General features: G+C 42.8%; 1 protein-coding gene and 1 long non-coding RNA gene across 5 annotated transcripts in view; both read left to right on the forward strand.

The window, feature by feature from the left end:
* Nucleotides 1–931: 931 nt before the first annotated feature.
* The window catches only part of SH3D19 (SH3 domain containing 19), a 168,658-nt gene continuing 153,484 nt past the window's right edge, over nucleotides 932–16,105 (forward strand). For all 4 annotated transcript variants that reach the window (XR_012129616.1, XR_012129617.1, XM_073232587.1 and 1 more), the window contains exon 1: nucleotides 932–1,176. Coding sequence is in view for 2 of the 4 variants with exons in the window: in XM_073232587.1 (XP_073088688.1) it covers nucleotides 1,065–1,176 (112 nt within the window). In the remaining 2 variants the exon portion in view is untranslated. The remainder of the gene's footprint in view (nucleotides 1,177–16,105) is intronic.
* Nucleotides 1,183–7,868, forward strand: LOC118968418 (uncharacterized). Its single transcript, XR_012129618.1, has 2 exons — nucleotides 1,183–1,808; nucleotides 7,370–7,868. It is a non-coding gene; the product is annotated as an uncharacterized lncRNA (long non-coding RNA).

Genomic DNA, 16,105 nt, shown 5'->3' on the forward strand with positions numbered 1-16,105 from the left:
CCTAACCCTAAATCAACTAGAATACAGTGGGGGGTCAATAAAAAATTTTTTTTTAAAATTACATTTTATATTTTAGAGCAGTTTTAAGTTCACAGCAAAACTGAGCCGGATTCAGATTTTCCTATCACTCCAGTTTCCCCACAAGCGCAGCCTCCCATTATCCACATCCTCCAGAAAGTGGTCTGTTTGTTACAACTGAGGGACTGAGACTGGCGTAATTAGCACCCAAACTCCATAGCTAACATTAGGGTTCACTCTTGGTAGTGTACATTCTACGGGTTTGGACAAATGTATAATGAAATGAATCTTATAATAGCTTATAGGGTCGTTTCACTGCCCTAAAAATCCTCTGCTCTGTGCTGCTCCGAGGCATGGCTTAAAAAGGCCAAGAAAATGTGCAACCAGAGGCCGAGTTTGAACCAAACTCCAAGCCAAGTTTGTTCCCAAGTTCAGCGACTGCTAGCTGTCCCACTTTTCCAAGTCCGGCGGGGGGGGCAGGTTGCTGCTGCTCCTCCTCCTTTTGTTTAAGTGTCAAGCAAATGGGTTTCCTGTTGACACCGGAATACTGTGAAAGGACAGGAAGAGGCCAGGCCAGCTCCTCTTTCGCCCCTTCCCATCCCGTTTATTTATTTTGCCCGCGTTTGTTTGGGTCCGGCGGAAGGTTCCAGCGCGTGCGGCCGTGGGGCGGCCCCGCTGGCCCGTAACCCCTCCCCGCGGAGGCGAGGCCCGGCCAGAACCCGCCCGATCCCCGGCTGCGGCTCCGCGGGGCGGGGCAGGGAAAGAGGAAGGGGGCCTGGAGCGGGAGAGCGGGCCGGCAGCCGGAGGCCGCGGAGCGCCGCGAGGAGGCGGGGAAGCCGGCTCGGCGCGCGCCAGGCCGCTCCCCCGCGGGCGGCAGGTGGAGTCCGCAGAGGTAGCCGTTCCCGCGGCCGCCGCCTCCGCTGTCTCCCCGCCGGGCCCGCCTGCCAGGCCCCCAGGGCGCCGGCGTGGGACCCAGGTGCTCGCGGCCCCGGCGTCGGGGCCGCAGCTCGCCCGTCGCGCCCCGGCTGCGCCCCCGCGCGTCGCCCATGGCTGAGGGCCGGCGGCGGGAAGACGAGGAGGAAGAGCTGCGCGAGCGCCGAGAGCTCGCGGGCCCCCGCCGCGCCCGGGGCCGCGCGCTGTCGGGCCACTCGGCCGCAGGTGAGGGGCGCGCGAGGGGGCGCGGGAGCGAGGGCTGGGCGCCGGGCCCTGCCCACAGGTGGCGGCTCCTGCACCCGCCCCGACGGGACGGGCGCCTAACCGAGCGGGAGGGACAGTGGCCTTTCCATCTTCACTTTCGGGCCGAGCCTGAGGAGATTCGAACTGGTCTGTACCTGCCAGTGGCTCTGGAGCCGAAACTACATATTTCCTTGCCAATTAAATCCATGAGTGATTTGGAACTCGGGGCGGGGTGATTACCCTTCTTCGGGTGAGTCAGAGGCCGCCGAGGTCGCTGGCTCTAGCAGCGCTGTGGGGAACGACCCCTCCCAGTAGGTTTGCCGGCGCCTCCGCCCCCACGTCGAACCACGTGCTGATCATCCAATCTGCTTTCCACGTCTCTTGAACTTCGGACCTGTGCCTCTCCCTACCCCCCAACGCCGCAACTCACCAGTTTTCTCTAGGACTTACTTTTGGGTTATTTTGTGAGCCCCAGTCTAGAATACAGCGTGCGAAAAGGCAGTTCATTTGGACTGACAGTCATTTCTGGCCCTATAATTACTTTTATAACCTTGCGTTTTGGGGTGCACAACGGAGGCACAGATCAGTAGTTTGGCGCAAAAGTGAAAGAATGGGTAAGTGCAGATCCACACCCGTTTGTTCCCTCCAACCGGGAAAGCTTTTCAATCAGACATAACAGGAAATTCTTTGGTCTTTGATTCCAATTGGATCAGCCAGTTATCTGAGAACAGGTGGGAAGACCAAATCTAGGAAAAGGACAACAAAAGGGAGATAGAGAAATGAGAAGGATTCAGATGAAAACGACTCATTTAAGCCTCTTTAGAAAGTGGAACATAGTGGACATTCCATCAAGCCATGGAGGAGCTGTTATATGTGGCTCCCCTAACCTAGAAGAAAGTTGGAGAATTCAGAGAAGATTATGTGTCTTTGGGGAACAACTGGAGGGTGGAATGGAAATGAAAGAAGTTGAGTGAAACATGAAGAAATAGTTGATTTGATGTCCTTGGTAGGATCTTGGAACCTTAAAAATATTTCCTTATGCCCATAACTAGGACTTTCTATCAAAATAAGGCAAAAAAAATTTAGAATGTTTGATTATCTTGATCTAGGTGATGGTTACATGACCATATAAGCATTTCAAAATGCATTTATCTCTACACTGATTTGTGGGTTTTTTTGTATATACCCCAATAAAAAAAAACCAGCCATTTTGAAAATAATCGATAGTTTTATTCAGTATAGACCAAACCTAATTGAAATAGTGGGTAATTGCTGGATATGAGTAAATATTTCTTTCAAGAATACAACGAAAAAACTTTACAAAGATGTACCGGCATTGAATTACTGATTGAACAGTATAAGCTACTTGGATTCCAGTTACCTTCAGCAAAAAGTTTCCGTCGCCCTTATTATGGACTGTACTGTGAAGACCTCTATTGGCAGTAGAAAAGATACGATCTAGATACATATTTATCATTTAGTTGCAATATGTGTCTTTATTCCAAGGCTGGTGGAAATGGCATTTTGTAACTTGTTTTTACAGTTCCTTAATTTCCCAAGGCTGGCAGAAGCTTTTCTAGGTTTTCTGATAATATTTTGCAAGACATGACATTATGTGCTTTTTCACTTGGAAATTGTTATGCTCTTGTCTCCTTTAAGGGGTGAGACCCAGAGATATTAAGGAGTGGGTAGAGGGTTAAACTTGTCATTATTGATCTTTCTTTTCGGTTACATTATTTAATAGTTGACATTTCTTTACAAGTTGAGCTCCTCTTTCCCCTTACTAGTTGGCATGTTTTTCAGACACCATGACATTCCATTACCAAGCTTGGGCATCTGTTAGTAATGTTTGTGCTAGATGTTCTGAGTCCAAGTGAGAGAGTATGAACTGGCCCAGAGGCTTAATGTTTCATCTGCTTAATGTCTGTCTTTCTAATCTTTCACCTTTCATGTTCTCTCTTCCTCCTTCCCCCTACAACTTGGCAATCTAAAGATGTTCTTTTTCTTTGCTAAGAAGAGAAAGAAACAGCTTGGCACCATAAACTTGGGGTTTATGGACAGGAGGGAGTCTCTGAACTCCTTTTCTTCCCACTAAATTTAGGTCTACTTGTGGAAGTGCATTTATTTATTTTCACAATGTACGTTCCGAAGAGTGTATAAAATGTATAAATTATAAAGTAAAACTCTTGTAACCTGTACTCAAGTCAAGAAGTAGAATATTGTCAGTTCCCTAGAAGCAGACTTGGATCCTTCCCAGTCCTGGCATCTTCCTTCCCCTCGAGGGAATCACTTCTTTGACTTTTGTAATTATCATGTCCTTGTTTTTCTGCACAGTTTCATGTATGTGCAGATGTATACACCTATGCACCTGTACAATGTTACTTAGTTTTACCTGTTTTACAACTTCATAACAGGGGAATCATCCTGCACTTATTCTTTAGTGTTACGCTTTTTTCACTAGGTACTAAGTTTGTAAGATTCATCCACATTGTTACATGAAGCTATAGTTTGTTTTTATTCTATCAATATATCACACTCTTTGTCTACAATGTTGTATTGATTTAAGGGGTCAGAGTTCTTTACACAGGAATCTCAGCCTTTGTTGGTTGCACGTGTTGCAGATTATCTTCTTCCACTGTGGTGATTATTTTTAAAATTTTCTAATTGTTTTCTTGATATGGAAATTCTTAATGTAGGTGCATTTATGGATCTTTTTATAGTTGATATCCCTTCTCCCCTCACTGTCTCCCTTGGTTAAGCATGCTTTCCCTATCCCAAGTTCATGAAGATATTCTCCCATATCTCCCGTATTGTCTCCTTCAAGTTTTGTAGCTTTCTTTGGAGAGAGATGCCACAGCTTTCGTCAGACTCTCAAACCAATCTGAGAAGCTGTGACTGACCTACAGCATTTTTGTATTGTTTCTCCAAAGAGCAGGGAATACAAAATTCCAGGCCCTTGGCTAATCACCAAAAAGAGCAGTAGGCATTTAATAGAATCTAATAATATTTAAAAATATTGCTCTGTGTTGATTTTTTGATGGTAAACTCTGGGAGGACTGATACAACTTCTCTGTTGTGTTTTGAGTAAAATAACTCATATTATTAGTATAAGGGCACAGAATAAAATTTGTGGTGGTCACTGAGAGCCAGGTGCTTTTTATATGTTATCCCCTGTGAAGTAGGTATTATTTTCTCCCTGTCATAGGTGAAAAGATTGGGACTCAGAATATTTAACTTGCCCAACGTCTCTCAGCTAACAAGTGGCAGAATGGGACCTTGAATCCAGGTCTTTTTGACCAGGAAGTTGATGTTTTTCCTAAGATAGCCTACTGGTTGCTAATAAAAGTCAGTTGCTACTAATACTCCACATCTGTATACCTGTATCTTGCTTGTCATATTTTAGAAATACTATACATTTATCTGGTATTTTTCTGCCTAGGAATGGCTTTCAGAGCCTCATTTAACTTGACTCGTAAAACAACCTGAGTAGAAAGAGGGTATGTTTTATTACTCCCATTTTAAAGATGAGTAAATTGAGACTCAGAAATGTTAGAGACTTAATCTAAAATAACACAACTAGGTATAGCTGCACCTCAATTATCTCTATTGTGTGTTTTATGTCATAAACTATAGTTTCTCTGAGTTGATTCATATTACATGCTAGGTCATATGGCCCAGAGTTTGCAGTTCTAATGTTAATTAGTTTTGAAAACTGTATTGTTGTTCTGGGCCACCATCTTGTTTTTGTTACTAGAATTCCAAAGTCATCTAATTTATTTTGAGTTATTTTAAGTTCCATGGAAACTATGGATATATTTACACATTGTTTAAAGACCCTGCACCCACCAGGTTCTTTAAGAAGAGCTGTCTAGTTATCACCAGTAACATAATGTATGCCAAATGGTGTAGAAAATAAAAGGAATACAAAGAGATATGTAAATAGGCTCTCTGCTTTTAAAGAACATGTCATGAAAGTAGGGACAGTAATATTACTACGCTTTAAAGAAGGTAAATAAGAATGTAAAGTGATTGCTACAAGGTGACTGTCAAATGGAGTTTAGCATAAGTGAACCAGACTGTCTTGGTTCATTTCTCAGCTCACCTCTTACTTGAACAAGTTACTTAACCTCTCTGTGCTCCCATTCTTTATTTGTAAAATGGAAGTATTAATAAAATCTACTGCATGGGGTTTGAGGATTAAATGAGTTAGTGTATGTGATACCCTCAGAACATGGCTAGACACATAGTGAATACCTATAAAGTTATTAGCATTTATTTTTTATTGTTAAAATAGCTGATAGTGAGACTACATTTTTCTTCATTTGGAAATAATTAAGGGGTTTAAAGTTGGTGAAGAAAAAGGAGGTAAGCCTGCATCTTCACCATTTCATCGTCAAATGTAGTTGCTTTGCTTTGGAATTCATACATCTCTGGGAAATACATCAATCCTACAGGAACCCTTAAGACTGAGACAGGTTTCATTTGGCATTCCTTGTGCCATACAAACTATTTTAACGTGGCTTGTTTACTTTCTCTCCATCATCACACATGGAAAGCTCATTCTTTCAGCAAATCAGAGGTAAGTTGATCTTAAATCCTATTTTTAACCCACGTGCGTCATCTGTTTCTTTTTTTTTTTAACTTTAACATTATTCATCCAGTGCTGATGTAACTTAATTGGCGTATTATATTCTGGATGCAACATAGTCATTCTTTCCCTCAGATCATTTCAGCTTTACTTTCAGTGGTAGAAATGAATCCTCTGAACACCTGGGTTCTAATCAAGTTTCTATTAGTTCAGCTACTAGTGATTTACAGTATCTTTCTGGGCCTTAGTTTTTGCCTTATTAATTGAAAGGATGAGGCTTCCAACTGTACATTTTCTGATTCTAGTTGCTGAAGAGAAAAATAACTTCAGACTTGTTCTACAGAAGTTTGCCAGAGTGCAAGGTCAGCTCTTGGGGGATTTCTCGGGGCTCCTTGTGAAGTGCTGTACTGATGAGGAAGAAGCCAAAGGTGCAAAGCTCATTGACATTACCTCTCACCTTGAGGGGGTGGTTATATTACCTTAGGTTGTCCTGCAGGCCATTTGCAAGATAAGAACTTCACTGATAAAGTGATGATGTCTCACTTCATTGATGGAAAACATGGGGTGTGTTCTAGAAGGATTTATAGGAATGAACATGAGTATGATGGAAATGTTATCAATTAAGTACAAGACAAAATAGATGTTTGGTAGCTTCAAAGCAGAGCAGAGCTACGAGAACCAGGTTAAGTTTGGGAAGGAAGTGAATATAGTCTACCGAGGGCAGGAAGGAGGTATTGCTGTCTTGTTTATAAGAAGGTAGAATGTCAATTCCTGTGCTTCAGCAGCTCTAGGCCTCACCTCTAAGAGCTCTAAGCCTGCGCTTGGGGTGAAAACAGGTGCATGGGTCAGGGTGGAGGGTACAGGCAATAGACCATTCTTTTTCTTTTTTTAAATATACTTTGTGCTTTAGAATCGTTTTAGATTCACAGAAACATATGAAGATTGTACAGAGTTCCATGTACCCTGCATCCAGTTTCCCCTGTTATTAGCATTATACATTAGTGTAGTCCATGTGTTACAATGAATGAACCAATATTGATATGTTATTAACTGAAGTCCATACTTCATTCATATTTCCTTAGTTTCACCTAATTTCCTTCGTGCTTTGCAGGATCCCTACATTGCATATAGTTGTCGTGTCTCCCAGGCTCCTCGTGGTCATGATAGTTGCTCACATTGTCCTTGTTTTGATGCCCGTGACTGTGCTGATGAGTACTGGTCAGCTATTTTGTAGATTGTCACTTTTGGGGATTTGTCTGATGTTTTCTCATGTTTAGACTGAGATTGTGTGTGTTTTGTAGATGTGGGTGTTTAGCAGGGGCAAAGTATCATTTTTATCATATACTAAGGGTACATAATATTACTACTGATATTGACTTTGATCACCTGAGGTAGTGTTTGTCAGGTTTCTCTGCTCCGTGGTTACCTCCCCACCCTCTCCATATTGTAGGAACTGAAGGAAGTCACTGCGCATAGCCCACACTTAAGGAGTGAGGATTATGATCCACCGTGAGGGTAGAGTATCTACATAAATTTTTTGGAATTCTTCTGCATAGGAGATTTCATTCTGTTTTACTCTTTCCTTAGTTTCTTCAGGCTCTCCAAATATCTTCATTGGAACTATCTTTGCACCCTGCGTATTGGAGAATGTAAATTCAATTCCTCCACCCTATTTCTGTCCTGAATATCTGATATGTGCTGATATCTGGCACATAATTTCATTTCATAATTAGAAGGGACAATGTGGATAAAGTGAAGATTCCTATGGCCAGGATTCTCATCTGCCCTGATCGGCTACCTCATTACACACGTGTGGGCAATGCGTTGTTATTGACTCCATATAAAGAGCTCTGCCCAGTGCTCTGGGGGACACAGTGGCACGGCTTCAAGGCTACACTACAGGAGAGCAGAAATGAGACTGGAGTGGTGGCAGCGCCGAGGACTGAGACTGAGACGGCTGCAAGGATAGAGGCCAGAGGCAAGGACTGGCTTGCTGCATGCAGACTCCCTCTGAGTGGACGGGATTCTAGTGATTGACTTGCCACTGTGGAAATAAAGTTGGTTATAAATCCTTTTACCCCAAGAACGTTTCCCTGTCATTTCTTTGGTCTCACTGAATCCATAGTGAACTTGTCCGGTTCTGAAACCCATTGGCAAGACAGAAAGGCATGAAATACATGTATCTGATTGAAGTGGTCTATGATTAAAACTTGTTCACACTGGAGTATCAACAGGTACAAAGGATTAATATGAATTCCTTTTCAACTTTTGGGAATGGAGAAGAAGTTAGAGTAGGAGAGGAATTTGGAAAGTCACTGGACTAGGATAATCAAATACTAATGAGTTAATAATTATGCTTTCTGGGTGCCAGGTAGTCTAATTGTTTAACATGTATTTTTCTCATTTAATCCTCGTGCCAATCCTATCAGATAAATGTGATGATTTCCTTCATTTTTCTTCGTTTCCTTCATTAGGAAACTGAGGCCTAGAGGTCACTGTCACATAGCTCACTGTGTGACACACACAGCATAGGATTCTGTGGCAGAGACTTCTGGTTGCTTCTAGAGACTACAACCCAATATTCATTCCCTTCTTTAGTCAGGGGAACCTGTATTGTTGAATGTATTAATAATGCTCCCCCTGTGAAACTACACCCAGTCTGCTAATGGGATGCAAGTAAAAGTTGTTGAGTGGGGTTTCAAGTTCTTTAGGGGACTCAGCTGCCCAGGATATCCTTTTGCCCTCATCCTCTTCCTTTCATCTCCTGGGAACAAGCATATGTAGCTCACAGAGGCCATCCTGGGCCATAAGGTTACCTTGAGGATGGAAGCCATGCACTCAGAACAGTGCACAGGAAAAGATTTGGAATCTGAGTTCCCAGTGATAATAGAGTCATCATATGAACTTTTGATCGCCTGCCTCCTCTGTTACTTGAGAAAAAACAGAGTGTGGATAAAATGAAGGTTCCTATGGCCAGGGTTCTCACCTGGCCCTGGTTGGCTAGCTCACTACACATATGTGGGGAATACGTTGGTATTAACTCTATATAAAAAGCCCTGCCCAGTGCTCTGGGTGACACGGTGGCACGGCTGCAGGAGAGCAGAGATGAGACTGGAGTGTTGGCAGTGCCAAGGACAGAGTGAGATGGCCGCGTGGGTAGAGAGGCCCAGAGGCAGAGACCGCCTTGCTGCATGCAGACTCATTCTGAGGCGACAGGATTCTAGTGATTGACCTGCCACTGTGGAAATAAAGTTGGGTATAACCCTTTCACCCCAACAACATTTTACTGTCATTTCTTTGTCACATTGAATCCATAGTGAACTTGCCTGGGGCTGAGACCCCTTGGCAAGACAGACAGACTCTGGTCTAAGCCACTGTGTAAGTAACTGATACAAACTCTAACTTAATCTTGTTTCTCTTTCCTTCCCACTAGGCTGTAATGCATTTTGCTGATGTTAGATCACCTTAGGATACCTAGATTCTTGTTGCTATTTTGTACTTTCTTATAATGTGACCTTGGACAAATCACTTTAAAAGCATCTTGAGCATCTTTTGAATGGGAATGATTCATTCTCTATTTTCAAAGTTAATTATGGGGAACATGCTTGTAGAATTTGAGTTCTTGTAGGTCTTGAAGGGGTCATGGGATCTCCTCCTTGGACAAGTTCAAGCGTACTGAAAAAAAACCCTGCAAAATCTGAAAAGTTTTTTAATTTTGCCATTTTTCTTAGGGCCAGGTCTGAATACTTTGGAGGGAATAAATGAATAGAGCTGTGAAAGGAGGTGATTTTTGTCTCTCCTTTGATGCATCTGAGCAGATTTGACAGTCACATTGCTGATGAGCCCTGTAATGCATGCCAGGGCTGCTGCTTAGGATTCAAAAATTTGATTGTTTTCAGTATGATTGTCTTCATTGATTCCTGAAGATGCATTAATCAAGGAATTGCTATGCTGGATGGTAGCTAAATGCTTTTTTTCTGAGAAGTGGCCAAGAACAAAGGGCACAGAAGAAAATGTGCCCACAATATGTGGAGAATTAGTTTTTTCCAGCAATAAATACTGGCATTTCCAAATAGTCCAGACAGTACTACAGGGGTGTTCGCAAAAACCTGGAAGGCTCCCCAGCATGGGGCACCCCTGAAAATGATCTGCTTGTCACCGCACCCCTTGTTTCATTATTTTTTCACAAGGACTACCCCTCAATACACATTAGCTTAGTGGAGACAACTGTAGGGGTGTGAAGATGACAAGGCAGATTTGTGTTACGCAGCTGAGGTGTAACTATTGCCACTGGAGGGTGTGGTTTGTAAGTGGAATTTGTTCAGAATAAGGAGTGGTACTGCAGGTTTTAAAATGTACTGACTTGCATTTGATGTTACTTTGAATTAGATGCCTAATAACATGAAATGCCTAATATCACATTTTATCTCTTATGCATTCTATTCCTATTAATAGAAAATTTCTTGAGGTATTTGATTTTATTACATGGGGACATCTCTCACATTTCTGTAGCAGTAGGACCTCTTACAGTGCCTCAAACTTTAATATGTCTACAGATTACTTAGAGGTCTTATAAAAATGCAGATTTTGATTTAGTAGGTTTGGGTGGAGTTTAAAATTCTGCATTTCTAACAAGCTCCAGGTGTTGCTACTAGTCCCTGGCCCACACTTTGACCACCAAGCCCTCAGCATCTTTACTTTAGTGCTGGGTTCTCAAGGCTGGCTGGACATCAGAATCAGCTGGGGAGCTTAGAAAACGATACACTCAAGACCCCATCCTCAGGTTTCCTGATTAATTACTTCTGGAATAGTTGCTGGGGGCTGGATTTTTGAAGTTCTTTATTAGATGAGACTCACGGGCTTAGGGTCCTATTAAAAAATGTGATGTTGAGTGGTTTCAGTGTGATTTCTTATAATTTGAACGGTTCGTTTTTCTGTCATAAGTAATTCGTATTGTGATGACTTGTAGTCAAACAATAAACAAACAGAATCCACCATGCATTTTATACATGTATTTTATTCAGTTCTCTATTATCTTCTAGCCTGAGAACGCTCCACATAAAGATTGGTTTGAGTAGCTGTCACTGAACCAGAAAGCAATGAATGTGGTAGTTACATTCTTTCAGATTGGGCCTGTTCTGCTAACCTCAGCTGATAGAGGCTTATTAAATTAAGACTATATGGTAAGTTTGAAGACACAGGAAGTACCCTCAGAAGTCATTTGGAAATAAAGTAGCTCTGGGAAACAGACAGCAAATACTACTCTAGAGAATATTTCTTTGTTGTTATGGGAAAAACTGAAGTCCCTGTGGCCAGGATCCTCACCTGTACCTAAACTACTTGATGATGTAACTGGCCTGCTGCTAGGCTACTGCTTCCACACCTGTAGGCAATAAGCTATTGACTGAGTCACTATACAAAGAGCTCTGCCCAGTGCTCCAGGTGGGAGGCAGAGAGAAGGAGGATTGCAGACTTGCAGTCTGTTGGATGCTGTGGATAAAACGAAAGTTCCTGTGGCCAGGATTCTCACCTGGCCCTGGTTGGCTGGCTCACTGTGCACATGTGGGCAATGCATCATTATTGATTCTATATAAAGAGCTCTGCCCAGTGCTCTGGGTGACATGGTGGCATGGCTGCAAGTCTGCAGAAGAGCAGAGCAGAGGCTGGAGTGGTGGCAGTGCCGAGGACAGAGGCCCAGAGGATGGCTGTGCAGGCAGAGACTGGCTTGTTGCACACAGACTCGCTCTGAGTGGATGGGATTTTAGCGAACGACCTGCTACTGAGGAAATAAAACAGGGTATGACCCTTTCACTCCAAGAACGTTCTACTGTCATTTATTTGGTCACACTGAATCCATAATGAACTTGCCCGAGGCTGAAACCCATTGGCAAGACAGATGCAGATGTAATTCTAGTGTTCGACCTATTGCTGGGAGTACAAGCCAGGTAATAAACCCCTTTACCCCAAGAATGTTCCATTGTTTTTCCACAGTCTCAGTTAATCAATAGTGAACTTGGGCAGGGCTGAAGCCCATTAGCAAGACAGTTGTGATGACTGTTATTCCTTATGTCAGTGACATCATCATTTTTGTGACTCAGTTTACCTCGGCTTCCATGGCTTCTGAATGTACTGAATCATTTGCACTTCTATTTTTTTATAGTCAGCCTCCCTGAGAAAGAGGCTCTAAGTAGGTTGTCCAGCCAGCATCCAGCACAGGGTGCCCCCTTTGGGCAGAGTTCTCATGCCAGTTTACCTCAGAGGCCTATGGCAAACTTACAGATGGCTAACTTTTCAGACCCATCCTTGGTGCCTTCTGGTGGAGAACGCTAGGGTCCTGTGATGCCCACTTGGCCTCTAGCATGCCGGATTTGAGAATTGTTTGCAGCTGCTTCTGGCAGGTGGGACTCTGGGTGGGTGGGAGGTAGTCTGAGTTTTTCTTAGAATGGAGAGAGGGTACAATTGGAAGACGCTATGCATGAGCTGAGCACTCTGACGTTCAGTAATGAGTTCCGTGAGAGAAGACACTTGCTTTGTTCACTGTTACAGCCCCATAACTCAGAACAGTGCCAGGCACGTACCTTCAACACATGTGTCAAATTGTGAATTCTTAAGAGGTGATTGAAAATAGTCTCTATTGTTTTATTGCATTTTATTCTTCTGTTTACTTTTTTTATTAAGGTATCATTGACATACAATCTTACGAAGGTTTCACATGAGCAACTTTGTGGTCACTACATTCACCCATATTACTGAGTACCCCGACACCCCATTGTGGTCACTGTCCATCAGCATAGCAAGGTGCCAGAGAGTCACTACTTGTCTTCTCTGTGCTACACTGTCTTCCCTGTGACACCCCCCCCCCACATCATGTGTGCCAATTATGATACCCCTCAATCAGCTTCTCCCTCCCATCCAACCCACCCTCCCCAACCGTTTCTTTTTGGTAACTGCTAGTCCCTTCTTGGAGTCTGTGAGTCTGCTGCTGTTTTGTTCCTTCAGTTTTTTTTTTTTTTGGTATCATTAATCTACAATTACATGAGGAACATTGTGTTTACTAGACTACCTCCATCACCAAGTCCCCACCATATATCCCATTACAGTCACTGTCCATCAGCATAGTAAGATGCTGTAGAGTCACTACTTGTCTTCTCTGTGCTATGCTGCCTTCCACATGCCCCACTCATGTTATGTGTGCTAATTGTAATGCCCCTTTTTCCCCTTCTCCCTCCCTTCCCACCCACCATCTTCAGTCTCTTTCCCTTTGGTAACTGTTAATCCATTCTTGGGTTCTGTGAATCTGCTGCTGTTGTTCCTTCAGTTTGTCCATTTCTTCTAGGTTTTCCAGCTTGTTAGCATATAGATTCTCATAGTATTCTCTAATAATTCTTTGTATTTCTGTGGGGTCCATCGTTATTTCTCCTTTCCCATTTCTGATTCTGTTGATGTGTATAGATTCTCTTTTTCTCTTAATAAGTCTGGTAGGGGCTTATCTATTTTATTTATTTTCTCAAAGAACCAGCTCTTGGTTTCATTGATTTTTGCTATTGTTTTATTCTTCTCAATTTTATTTATTTCTTTTCTGATCTTTATTATGTCCCTCTTTCTGCTAACTTTGGGCCTCATTTGTTCTTTTTTTTCCATTTTCAATAATTTTGACTTTAGACTATTCATTTGGGATTGTTCTTCCTTCTTTAAATAGGCCTCGATTGCTACATACTTTTCTGTTAGAACTGCCTTCGCTGTGTCCCACAGAAGTTGGGGCTTTGTTCTCTTGTTGTCATTGGTCTCCATATATTAACTGATCTCTGTTTTAATTTGGTCATTGATCCATTGATTATTTAGGAGCATGTTGTTAAGCCTCCATGTGTTTGTGAGCCTTTTCGTATTCTTTGTACAATTTATTTCTAGTTTTTTACCTTTGTGGTCTGAGAAATTGCTTGGTAGAATTTCAATCTTTTTGAATCTACTGTGGCTCTTTTTTGGCCTAGTGTGTCATCTATTCTGGAAAATGTTCCATGTGCACTTAAGAAGAATGTGTATCCTGCTGCTTTTGGGTGTAGAGTTCTGTAGATGTCTGTTAGGTCCATCTGTTCTAGTGTGTTGTTCAGTGCCTCTGTGTCCTTACTTATTTTCTGTCGGGTGGACCTGTCCTTCGGAATGAGTGGTGTGTTGAAGTCTCCTAGAATGAATGCATTGCATTCTATTTCCTCCTTTAATTCTTTTAGTATTTGTTTCACATATGTTGGTGCTCCTGTATTGGGTGCATATATATTTATAATGGTTATATCCTCTTGTTGGACTGACCCCTTTATCATTATGTAATGTCCTTCTTTATCTCTTGTTACTTTCTTTGTTTTGAAGTCTATTTTGTCTCATACAAGTACTGCAACACCTGCTTTTTTCTCCCTATTGTTTACATGAAATATCTTTTTCCATCCCTTGCCTTTTAGTCTGTGTATGTCTTTGGGTTTGAGGTGAGTCTCTTATAAGCAGCATATAGATGGTCTTGCTTTTTTATCCAGTCTTTTACTCTGTGTCTTTTGATTGGTGCATTCAGTCCATTTACCTTTCGGGTGATTATTGAAAGAAATGTACTTGTTGCCATTGCAGGCTTTAGATTCGTGGTTACCAAAAGTTCAAGGGTAGTTTCTTTAGTATCTTACTGTCTAACTTAACTTGCTTATTAAGCTATTATAAACACAGTCTGATGATTCTTTATTTCTCTCCTTTCTTATTCCTCCTCCTCCATTCTTTATAGGTTATGTGTTTTATTCTGTACTCTTTTGTGTTTCCTTTGACTACTTTTGTGAATAGTTCATTTTATTTTTTTTTGCCTTTACTTAGTATTTAGTTGTCTGTTTTCTTTGGTGTGATTTTATTTTCTCTGGTGACATCTATTTAGCCTTAGGAGTCCTTCCATCTAGAGCTGTCCCTTTAAAATATTCTGTAGAGGAGGTTTGTGTGAGGCACATTCCCTCAACTTTTGCTTGTCTGGGAATTGTTTAATCCCTCCTTCATATTTAAATGATAATCATGCTGGATACAGTATCCTTGGTTCAAGGTCCTTCTGTTTTGTTGCATTAAATATATCATGCCATTCTTCTAGCCTGTAAGGTTTCTGTGGAGAAGTCTTATAGTAGCCTGATGGGTTTTCCTTTTTAGGTGACCTTTTTTCTCTCTCTGGCTGCCTTTAATACTCTCTCCTTTTATTTGATCTTTGCCATTTTAATTATTATATGTCCTGGTGTTGTCCTCTTTGGGTCCCTTGTGTTGAGAAATATGTGGGCTTCCATGGTCTGAGAGACTATTTCCTCCCCCAGTTTGGGGAAGTTTTCAGCAATTATTTGTTCAAAAACACTTTCTATCCCCTTTTCTCTCTCCTCTTCTTCTGGTACCCCTATAATGTGAATATTGTTCCATTTGGGTTGGTCACACAGTTCTCTTAATATTCTTTCATTCCTGGATATATTTTATCTGTCTCTGCCTCAACTTCTCTGTATTCCTGTTGTCTGATTTCTATTCCATTAACGGTCTCTTGCACCTCATCCAGTCTGCTCTTAAGTCCTTCCAGAGATTGTTTTATTTCTGTATTCTCCCTCCTAACTCAATACCTTAGCTCTTGCATATTTCTCTGCAGGTCCATCAGCATGGTTATGACCTTTATTTTGAATTTTTTTCAGGAAGATTGGTCATATATATCTCCCCAGGCCCTCTCTCAGGGGTTGTCTTGGTAATTCTGGACTGGACCAAATTCTTCTGCCTTTTCATGGTGATGGGGTAGTCGCAGCCAGGTAGCACCTCTATCAGGTGGGAGAACAAAGTCCCTTCCTCCTTGCTGGTTGCCTTGTCCTTCTCCGCTGCCTGTGTTGGTTACCCACACACTGGGAGCAGCTTCCAGGTTTATCCCCTCAGCCGCCGCAGGCAGTACAGCCATTGGGGCAGCCCAGTGCCCTGCGGAGTGAGGTATGTGCGCTGGGTGTGCTCTCCTGTGAGAACGGTGCTCCTTTGCACTTTGCTTGACTACTTCTGCCTCTGCCAGGCAGTTGCTTGCCGGCGGTGGCCTGTGGCTCTGGCCCAGGCGACTGTGTGCTGGGAGGAGACTGGGCGGTTGCTGTGGGCGCTGCTGCTCTCCGGCTGCTTGGCCACTGTGGCTGGGCCGTGCCGGCCAGGGGAACAAATGGCAGGCTGCTTATCACTGAGGGGCCTCAGGGCTTCGTTTCCACCCAAAAGTCTGGGGCGCCTGAAGTTCCTCAGGATTCCCAGCCTGCTGAGCTGAGTGTGCCGGGATGATTCCATCCAGCTGTGACGTCCCTGTCCCTTTAA

The sequence above is a fragment of the Manis javanica genome, chromosome 3 (genome assembly GCF_040802235.1).
Source record: "Manis javanica isolate MJ-LG chromosome 3, MJ_LKY, whole genome shotgun sequence".
Taxonomy (NCBI): Eukaryota; Metazoa; Chordata; class Mammalia; order Pholidota; family Manidae; genus Manis; species Manis javanica.